Here is an 11203-nt window from a genome sequence, read left to right as displayed (position 1 = left end):
AAGCAAAATAATGAACATTTAGTATTATTTAGAATAGAGGATGTATTATATACAAAATGTTTTGTAATCATTTCAAAAAGACTGCAATCCATCAAAATGCTCTCCAAACTTAAAATAATATTACATAATGTCTTGATACACCAAGTTACACTGTATTTGCTGAAAAGCAGTTTGAAACTCTAATGAGCCAAATGTAAGAAGTAAGAATATTTTGAAAAAATCTCCAGATTGGCTGATAGTAGAGGTAGTTTTGAATACATGTAGATATAAATACAATGAAAGTAATTGTGTGCGTGTTTTGTTATAGCAAAGCCACATTGAGCTATCTGCTGTGTCCACCAAGGGGAATGGAACCCCTAATTTTAGTGTTGTAAATCTGAAGACTTACCACTGTTTCACCAGGGATGTGAAAGTAAAACAAGAAAAATTATTACTGTTAAAGTAAGAAAACATGCTTATATTTAGGTAGTGTTTTTATAAAGTATACATAGCTAAGTGAATAATTAATTTTCTTAGCCCTAATCACACTGCATTGTTTGAACATAAATTACTGAAAAGATTTTCAAAGAATTAATGGATTTTATGAAAAGACAATGTTGTTAACAGTTTTTGATCATAGCCCAGTATAGGGGAATATTACTGAATCATTTTTTTGTATTTCCACAACAAATTCCTTATTCCATGCTTTTGAATTATAATTTTTATTTTCCCTATTTAAAATTTTCAAGTTCAATCAATTAGTTGATGGACTCACAAGATAGTTTACAATAGCAATGAAGTCTATTTCTTTTACACATGTCTTGGGTATTGTAGGAAAAGCCAATTAATTTAACTATCCATATATACATGTGTTTGTTCAATAATTCATGTAACTTCTAACTATTGATTTAATTTGATTATTTCTTGAATTTGTATGCTAAGAATACCAATGTGTAAGTTTTACATATAAATCTTGTTGTCCATAGTCTAAAATGTAATTTAAACAATTTCGAAAACCTTTCTTATAATGTTTATTTTATATGTTTGATTCAGTAATTCAGTGTGTTTTGTGTTCCCTGATTGGTTCTCCATTACTCTCAGTTTTATCATGCTGAATTTGAGAATTAAATAACCGGAGTTTGACCATGGGGTGGTTTAGTAAAAGCAGTTTTTATAGTTTTAATTATATGAATAACATATTCCCCTTGTTTTTGTAACATGATATAAAGAACTACTTAGGACAGTTCAAGAACCTTCAGTTTCTTATCTTGTATAGCTTTGATATTAAAAGTCTTTAAACATTTTGTCATTCTGAATATGTAGGCAAATTTCTCATGGTTACTTATGTTTTTAGAAACAAACTTATCTAAAGACTTCTTATTAGCATAGTTAAAAAACATTGTAATTGAATATAAGAAGGAGCACAGTGACAGAAGTTTGCCATTTGTTCATTAAACTTATCCCTTAAACACTGAAAAAACAACCAAAATATCAGAACCATATTAAATCCAGCCCTTCACTATTCTATCTGTTCAACATAAGTAATCCAAATAGCAAATACCTTAATATCAGGCAACACAGGTATAGGCAGGGTTGATTGATCTGGTTGGTATTTTGAAGTTATAATTTTTTTAAATATCTTTTTTGTAAATATCATCATTTTACAAGTGTTTTTATGTTGAAATTTACTGAATATTATTATATTTTGAATAACTGTTTTATGCTAGCTAAATCAGATATTGTTTAATGTTACATACACTGTTCGATATACAACATCACAGTTGTCCATGAATTCTGATTATTTGTCTTTTAACTAGTGGCCACTATTTTCACAAACTACTACCTACCAACTAATAGGCCTAGAGAAATGTGCAAACTGGTTGTCTCCATCAAGGGCTTTGCCCCTGGATTCTCTTAATGGCCCTGTTGAGTTATAGGTCTAGGCTACACCTCTAAGTAAGCCAGTTTATTACTGTAACCAATAATATTATATTGTCAAAGAACAAGTTTGAGTAGATTTCTAAAACATAAACATGTTACTCCTATGTCCTTTAACGTTCATTTCCAATCTTTTCATTCCACCACTGTATTAAGTTACATAGTTTAAATTGCTTAAAATATTTCAGTTTAAAACTTTAATCTTCTTACAACATCAATTAACCATTTATTCTAATAGCCTATATCTGTATTCTTACTAAGAAGTTGATATCTTTCCTGTTGCAAAGGGGATCAAAATACATACTTTACCTCAAATGAAACCTCACTAGTCATATATACATACAAATATATAACTTTTAGTCTGACATTCAAAATGTTTATGAACGTAATTCAGAAATTTACTTGCTGTTTTCTCAGCAGATCCAAACACTCAGCTGAAAACTTAAGTGTTTTCTTGACAATCATACCTAAAGCAATACTAGTTACACATAAAATGTTCTTTCAAATTATTTTAAAATTGAAAATATTTACAAACAACAGATCCCAGGAATATATTTGTTCTTTTTTATTACCACTAAACATTGAGTTGAAAATTTTAAGGTGTTCTCAACAGTCACACCTGAATCCTCTTTATATTTCTCAAAACCAAAAATCATTACCATATTCTGGCCAAATACTAAAACAGTCAAGTTTTTCTTTTACAAAAAATAATTTTCAGTAGAACCACCTGTTCTCATCAACCTAGTACCTTCAGTGAATTTGGAAATAATGTTGCCTAAAAAGGTATTTAATTTTTTGACAGAAATAATTATCAGCAAATTTCCAATAAAAGACCACAGCCATTGAGGAATTCCATCACTGATATTCTCCTAATTGTACAACTTTATCACTGTTCCTTGATCTAAACAATTAGGTTAGTTTTCTATCTACTTCCTGACTTTTCCATAGTTCCTGAATCATCCATCTTATCGAATACATGGCACTTATCAAAGGTTTACTGAAGGTCAAGATGCAAACTGAGGTGGCATCATTCAAAAAGGGGGAGGCAAAGGTATATTAAGAAACTACATAGGAAGAATTCCAAATGTGTGTAAAAGAGTTAAGCAGTTTTTGAATTCCAGCTCCTTCATCAGTAAAAATACTAGTCAAAAATATTATCATTTTAGCCATGCATTTTCTTTTTCCATAATAAAGTAACTTTAAAATCTCTTAAAGTATTCTGTTTTTTTTACAGTTAATGCTAGCATAAAAATTTTGCTTACCATTTTTTATTTGTTAATTATTTAATTACCCTGTTCATTGACTTGAGTGGAATACATGTTTTTGTAAGAAATACATTTTGTTTTAGCTAGCATGTTAAGTCCCAAAAGTAATCAATATTTTACCGTTCAGACTAGCTACCAAATCCCTGTCTCTCATAGATCATAAAAGTTTTATAAATCAGTTTTCCTAAATCAGAAACACAAGTCTTATCAACACAACTGGTTTTAATCAAAACACGAAAGATAATAATAATAATAATATTATGAGCACTTACTCAAGTATTTTGCATAACTAAGTTTTAAACAATATCTTTAACATACTGTTTTGTATAGTTTATCAAGTAAAACTTATCATAAATTCTGTATGGTGATGTTTGTAATACATCAAAAGTTAACCCATTCAAAATGTGTTTCTGAATGTTTATTTATGCTGTACTTAGTACCATAACATCTTGAGTCAACTTGGTCTTTAAATTTATATTAATGTATGTATCTTTGAATTTGTACATAATATTTTTTGCAGGTAGTATGTATACAAAAATATTACTATAAAAGTAATAGTGTCTATTATAAGATTTTATTTAATTTGATAACATGTATTATGCATACAGTGTTAATGCTCACTATCTATTTTCTTGATGTATATGAATTTAAATATTTAGAAGTCTAATAGTATGAGCAGTTCAATGTGTGTGATGGAGTTTTAATTAACTTTTTAGAGATAGTATTATTTCATTTAATTAGCAGCAATCCATATTACTTGCTACCTTGGAGCAATATGCAATATATATCATGAATTATTCAATCAGATCTGTTTTTGAATACATTTCTTTATACTAATACTCTTTATGCTGCTAAAACTTTTTTTATTTCCCACTTACAATTTTCCCAGTAAAACACTTTTCTATTATTTCATAGCTGGAGAAATAAACAAGACCTTCCACTCATTCAAGGCATTTATTATGTCTCTACACTAACTAGAAACATTTTTCCACTATACAGTTATTAATTTCTGTAGCATTTAAGATATTCAAGATAAAGGAAAGAATCAATGATCAGGATATTTTTTTATAAAATCTGTTTCTTTATAAATAACTTTAACACATAGATTTTTGATATTTCATACTACTTTTTTTGACTATTTCTTTTGAGAAAAAATGTTTCCAAACAAACAATTTTAGTTAGATATGTCCCGTAACCTTGCTAACTTCACAAAGTGATTATGGTTCTGGTTATAGTAAGGGTGGAAATTACCAAAGCAGATTTACAATGAATTGAACTTTAAACATTTTTTAATTTGTTTTACACACTTTTTTGTTGCTTAAACTACAAATGGGATGATCACTGTCACAATCACAACATATGTAGGTGCTCTAATCTTTACCAACAAGGAACAAGACCAACAAGATAATATCAAACTTTGCGATGTTGGGGCAACCATGCTCTCATTAATGTATGGTTATTATCTACCAACAATAAATACCAAAATGTGAAGGAACCATCTGATGGTTAATAATGGTACAACTATGTACAAAGTTTCATGGATGGGCTAGTCACAAGCTGTACATAATTTTTCTTGCACATAAACATGACACTATAGAAGAAAAATGAATAATTATAGAGGGTTAAATGGTCAGCACATTTGGAACTAAGAGAGACAACTTTGATATGTGCACAGAAAATAACAGAAGCATGTGCAGCCAACACAAAAGATACATATCTATTTTTTAACAATTATAAACTATCATTTTTATTCTGGCTAACATGCACAGATTCATTCAAATACACTTGTACATGAGTCACTGTATGACAATGTTTAATATTTCTACACTGCTATCTTGATTGGGAGTTTAATTCTGTAGGATGACTCTGAAGTTCTCGTTTATCTTTTCCATAGAAAAGTTTATGGGAATTTTCCATTATAGCTGCAGAGTTTGGTGCCACTTTTGAGTGGACAATGGGTGATGTATCCCTACTGCCACTATTTCCTATGGCAACCCCTGTGTTTGAGCAGGGAATCAGTGGAGGAGGGGGAATGGGGTTAGTGGGGTTCCGTGGAGAACTGGTTTTACTTCTGGTGGTTACCACACTATTAGCTAAAAAAGGGCTGCTTGGTAAAGGATACAGGCTGCCAGGGGGGCCAAAAGGGGGAAATCCATGAGAAGCATAGAGCAACTGAGATTCATTAGGTCTTAGTAAACCAGGATGAAGTTTATTGTGGTGGTCTCTTTCCATGTGATAAGCAATCTCTGGGTTTCGCAAGGTTGAGAGCTGACGAGCATGTTCTGATTCTCGAAAACGATCATAGGGCGGAAATGGCATCACAGATTTTAAAGGATACTGATGGAAGAGTTGTTCTCGCTCACAACCTGAAACTGAGGAATATTCCAGTGGTTGGTATGGATCTCGGGTAGTGACTGAGGCAGTGCTGGTTACAGTTACTGTTGTGTTGGCTGTTGCCAAAGAAGCTGGCAAATGATCTGAACTGGAACCTGACACTGACTCACTACTAGGTCCTGTTGTACGTGTTCTATTAATAACATTCAAATGGGGATGATGAGGCACACTACCAAGCAAATAATCATGTGATGAATTTTCTGATCGAGGAGTTTCCACTGATTTAGTTTGTTCATGCTCCACATTGATGGAGTTCATCAAGCCAGCACTATTAGCACTTAATATACCATCCTCACGTTTTTCTTCTTTAACTTTCATATCATTTTTCAAGTGAACAGAATGATTTTCTGTTCTATGATTGTTGTTTCGTATTGGAGATCGAGATACTTCTTTGAGCCCTCTTGACTGGTCATTTTCTCTTTCCCTACTTCTGTCCCGATATTCTCCATGTCTACTGCCCATGTTGTTTAGTTGGTGTACGACACGTTTTTCTCTATCCCTGAAACACACAAGTACAAACTTTAAATAACTTTTCATATCAGGAATATTACTAACAGAAAGTAGTATCTTTTTTAGTGGATTTCACTTCTACACACTCTAGATCTTCTGTTTTTGCAACAAATAATATCTAGAATTTAAAGGTTATGAATTTAAGTATTTTCTTTTTTAGAAATAAAGCTTAAAGTATGTGTAATAATGGGTGATAAATGTGACTTGTTGAAAATATATCAAGCATTAACCTACAAGGTGGCTAAACTGCAAGTTTTAATCATTGCTTTTTTTTTATGTGATAGCACATTACCTAAAGAAATATATGTATACAGCACATTAAACTGTTCAATATAATCTTATGTAGAGCTGAGTAATTAACTCAATTACCTATGATCATCAGTTAAATTCATTACTGTCATGTAAAATAAATGATCTATCAAATTATGACTAAATCAATTAATATCACAAAAATAACTAACATATTTCCAATTATTACTGCTTTCATTTATTTCCATTATCCAGTAATTGAAATTATGATTTAGTTGACTGATGTCACAAGAATAATTAACTAATCAAAATCAGAGGTTCCAATTATTCCAACTATCAAAGTAATCTAAAACTACCATCATCTTTGTTGTTATGCACAAAGCTACAAAATAAAATCCATTTTGTATTGTTATAAGTATTTTTTGTTTTTGTTAACTCATGAGAATAATATTTTTTTCCCATCTTGAAAGAACAATCAATTATTGACCCCAATTAAAACAAATTTCCAGGACCTTTTCCTATCAAACACACATGCTGTCATGATTCAGTTGAGACTAATTATGTGTTAATACATTCTACAAATTCAAAATATTTTTTTACAAAAGAACACACTCTCCAGAAAACTGCAACAATAACTCAGTAATAAATTGATTCAAGATATTGACAGAAATCTTGAATTACAACAGAATACATACATTTTCTCAGCTGTACAACAAAAGTGTCAGACTAGGTTTGGCTGACAGAAGTGATAGTCATCAATTCCCATAGGAATAACATTTTCTTACATGTTAATGTTCTTATAATTTCTTATAATTTTTAACCTGTTTTTGGATATCTTAGTTAACCTCATTTGTGTTAATCTTCAGCTTTTCTAGAACAATAATTCAATTTTTATGATGTGTAGGCCTTTTACAAGCTGAGTAAACATTATTACAATTATATTTGTCGCAAGACATTAGTATTAGACCTATTACACTTTTAAGCTCTAAATACTTTATTTAGGGTGGTTGTAATAGTATTATCATATGCACTTCTAATTCTTGAAAATCCCTAGAGTACTAGATAAAGAACATAATGTTTAAAAATGTAATAGGCCTAATACTAATATCCTATGACAAGTATAATAATAATTCAATTTTAAGAGATGTTTCATGTTCACCACTTTTCTCAGCAATTTCATCAAGTGATAAAAGGATGAAACATTTCATATGTCTCATAATTGATTTCTTCTAGAACAATTCATTTACCATTCTATTCCAAGTGATAAATGTATTCCCCCCCCCCCCCCCCCCCTGATACATTTATATTTGGATGGTCACTATACTACAAGTTAACCCTTAGATTTATATTTGGCTGTTCATGATACTACAATTTAATCCTCATAGATTTACAATTCTGTATTTTTCTCAGGACCCGTTATTCTTTTGTTATGTAAGATTGTAGTTTCACATAAAACACTGAAAACTACAACTAAAAAAAACAAGTTTTTTAATATGTATCCCAAGAATATTTTCTTAAAACATTTCCACCTTAGTTTTTGAGCAAAATTTCAGGTACACTTTGCATTTTAACTTGTGATCCGTTATCTTGAAAAAGAAAAGATGAAAAGTGTGTTCAGGAATTTAGGGATCAACCTTGTTGTGTTATTTACCTTTCTCTCTGCCAATCTTCATCCTTTCTTTCTCTAGAAAGACAAAATAAACTTAATGTAGGTGAATATTTTTAGTTTTCTTCTTCATAGACATGTATTACAATCAATAATTTTATACTTTAAATATAGAAGTGGATTACCTTATTTTTATTAAAAAAGAACAACAACAAAAAAGAGGCCAAAAACATGTTAAAGGATTTTTAGCATATAAAAGAAAATAATGTTACAAAGTTCCTAGCTTAGGGGAAGTCATTACTCCCCCTCCCCCCCCCTTTAAGTTGTTTTTGTTAGTATTTTGGTCTATTTCTTTACAGTCCCTCAACATGTTTTTCTGGCCAGCTTGGTTTTCATTTTGTTTATTTGTCTTAAACCCAGCAGCACTTTAGTTTAGAACTTTTGTATTATATCTCCACCTGCTGGTAATGCTTGTTTTTTGGCATTCATAATTTATTTAGATATATCGTTGTGTTGTTTTGACTAATGTATTGAAGGTTTTTTTTCTTTTTTTTTTTACAAAAAGAAAAAATGGGAAAAAATGTTTTTGTAGTATCTGTTAAAATTTAAGAATCAACAAGGAATGTTATATGTTTGTTCTGAATGTTACAAATCTAAATAAATATGACACATACCAAGGCAATAAATGGTTAATGCTTCATGTTTGCAACACTAAACTAATTGATGAATTCATTTCATTGAGCTGCAGTCTTGATCTATTAGTTAAAAAAGTAGCTTTTGTAAGTGAGCATTTTTCATTGCTTCCCATAGCAAGAATCTTAAATGAACTGTGATGTATTGCTACACCATTTTTAATGAAAACATGATTATATATGATTGATTTGTTATTGGCCACCAAGTTGCATGTTCTTTTATGCATGTTTCATAACCACCTAGTGATTGATCCAGTGTATCTAGAACTGCATCTAGGACATTTAAATCTGTTTGCAACTACAGCTGGGTAGTATAATTTGCCAATTGATTAATCATCAAGCTCATTAATTGATTACATTAAACTAATGAATTATTCTCACATAGACTAATCTTTCTATTTTCAGCTTGTTTGTTTTCTTAAAGACATTTTCAAATTACTTTTCATTTAATATAATAGATATCTTCAGGTACAACAATTTAGGATTAAGTTACTTTCTTAATAGTGATCTGTTTTACATAAAAATATATTATATATGCAATATAGTAAAATACCTGCAAAAATCTGAAAAAACAATTAATACCATTCTGTGGGATTCTCCCTATAAATTTTCACAGGACTACTCTAATAAAAATAATAAAATAATTCTTCATCAAAATTAATTGTCTTTAGGTTTCATGTGATAAAACTAGCAAAGAGTTTTTGTCACAGTGTTTGATAGATAATATATATAATTCACTGAAAACAAATTTATGCTGATTTTAGGAAAACAAAAGACAATGCAATGTTTACTATATGGCAAGAAAACTTATGATGATACTAGATGACCTCTTTGCAGATATTAAAATTATCTATAATATGGAATCTAAGTATTATAAGAAATATAAAAAATATGATAATATGAATAAAATCTTTAATTACAGAATTTCAGAATTTTTTAAAACTTCATTCATAAAAGTGAAAAATAACTTTATAAGTATAAAAACATCATAAGCTTTTAGTGAGAAGTTGTTTAAAGTCTAAGAAGAACACATTAAAATGATTAATATGTTTAGATTTTAAAGTACAGGCTGGAAGAAACTGTAGAAAAACAAGTCCATGCTGAGAAATCAATAAATCAAACAATCTAAAGCTTACTGCACTAGGCAATGTTTAATCAGCACACAATGACAGCCAGACTTTTATTTTCCCTTTTAAATGCTTCCTCTCTAGTTGGACCTACTCATAATTAAACAGGAGCCCTGTTCATGTAAGGTAACAATTTAATGGTATACTACACATTGTTAGACTTTTATTACTCTATATTTAGTGCTTCCTATCTAGCTAGAGCTACTCATAACTAAACAGGAGTCTTGTTCATGTAAGGTAACAATTTAATGGTATTACACATTGTTAGACTTTTATTAATCTATATATGGTAATTTTTGACAAACAGTTAAATGAGCAAGTTATTCAGCAATCAAGTCTGTTTTTAAGCAAATAGAGAATAATGAACATTAACTTACCATAACTTATTTTCTTATAGAAATATCTTACCCTGATTACGTTTTAGCTTGAAATAAGTTAAAGCTACACTGTTAGTTAGACATATAAGGAAAACATGTATGCATCACTAAGGCTACTTAGGTTACCAACAGCCACTACACCACACCTTCACATTTGTGAGTTGTTTACAAGCAGAATGCATACACACTTGGTGCTAATAGAAGCAGTAACAGAATATGTCAGTTGGTTTTCTTATATATCTTGTGGTATTTAATTAATACACCATTTAAACCACAATTATCTGTTATTGCAAAAGCAAAGATATTTTGCTACATGTTTTGGCCATCATCAGGCAGAATGCAAATAGGCAAGGCAACAATAACTATACTATATTAAAAAAAAAAAATTGTGCCAGAGGATAGTAGGTTGGCTAATGTTACTTCTCTTTCAAGGAAGGTGATAAAAATAGTCCCAGTAATTTATAGGCCTATTAGTCTTACATCAGTGGTGGGAAAAGTTTTTGAAAGTCTGATAAAAGATGCTTTGCAAAGTCATTTAACAAAGTTCAAAATTTTGTTGGATAGTCAGCATAATTTCACTAGGGGAAAATTTTGCCTTACTAATAGTTTGACATTCTTTGAAGAGGTTACTGGTTACATAGATAAGGGTACAGGTGTGGATTTGGTGTATCTGGATTTTAGGAAAGCTTTTGATAAGGAGCCACATACAAGGCTTGTTAAAAAGTTATTTCTGTAGATGTGTGGAATAGGTTGGTGCATTGGATAGAAAACTGACTAGATAGAAAACAGAGGGTTGTTATAAATGGGGTTCAGTCAAACTGGATTAATGTCACAGGTTCTCTTTTTTATTTACATTAATGATATTGTTACAACAGCGGAGGTCACGTGACACTAGTAACACGTCATGCACTTCTAGAACATTCATGAAACCTCGAGAGGTTAATAGATTCGATATTCTTGTACATATAAGACGGTCAAGACGTGACAGCAACAATGTAATGTGTAATTGAACTGTGGACAAAAAGAGAGAATATTGTTGAGTCTAGCACGTGAGACGTTCGTTGTG

The 11203-nt window shown here is 30.4% G+C and overlaps 1 protein-coding gene across 1 annotated transcript in view; it reads right to left on the bottom strand.

Annotated features, from left to right (window-relative positions):
- Positions 1 to 2467: 2467 nt before the first annotated feature.
- Positions 2468 to 11203, bottom strand: part of LOC106462671 — a 285178-nt gene continuing 276442 nt past the window's right edge. Inside the window, exons 15-16 of the mRNA XM_022389990.1 lie at positions 7987 to 8019; positions 2468 to 6075 (exon numbers count right to left, since the gene is read on the bottom strand). Coding sequence (XP_022245698.1) covers positions 5013 to 6075; positions 7987 to 8019 — 1096 coding nt within the window. The 3' untranslated portion in view covers positions 2468 to 5012. The remainder of the gene's footprint in view (positions 6076 to 7986; positions 8020 to 11203) is intronic.

This window comes from Limulus polyphemus, unplaced genomic scaffold (assembly GCF_000517525.1).
Source record: "Limulus polyphemus unplaced genomic scaffold, Limulus_polyphemus-2.1.2 Scaffold1221, whole genome shotgun sequence".
In the NCBI taxonomy this organism is placed as follows: Eukaryota; Metazoa; Arthropoda; class Merostomata; order Xiphosura; family Limulidae; genus Limulus; species Limulus polyphemus.
The sequence above is the reverse complement of the archived record's forward strand: the minus strand, read 5'-3'. Positions and strand labels throughout refer to the sequence as shown.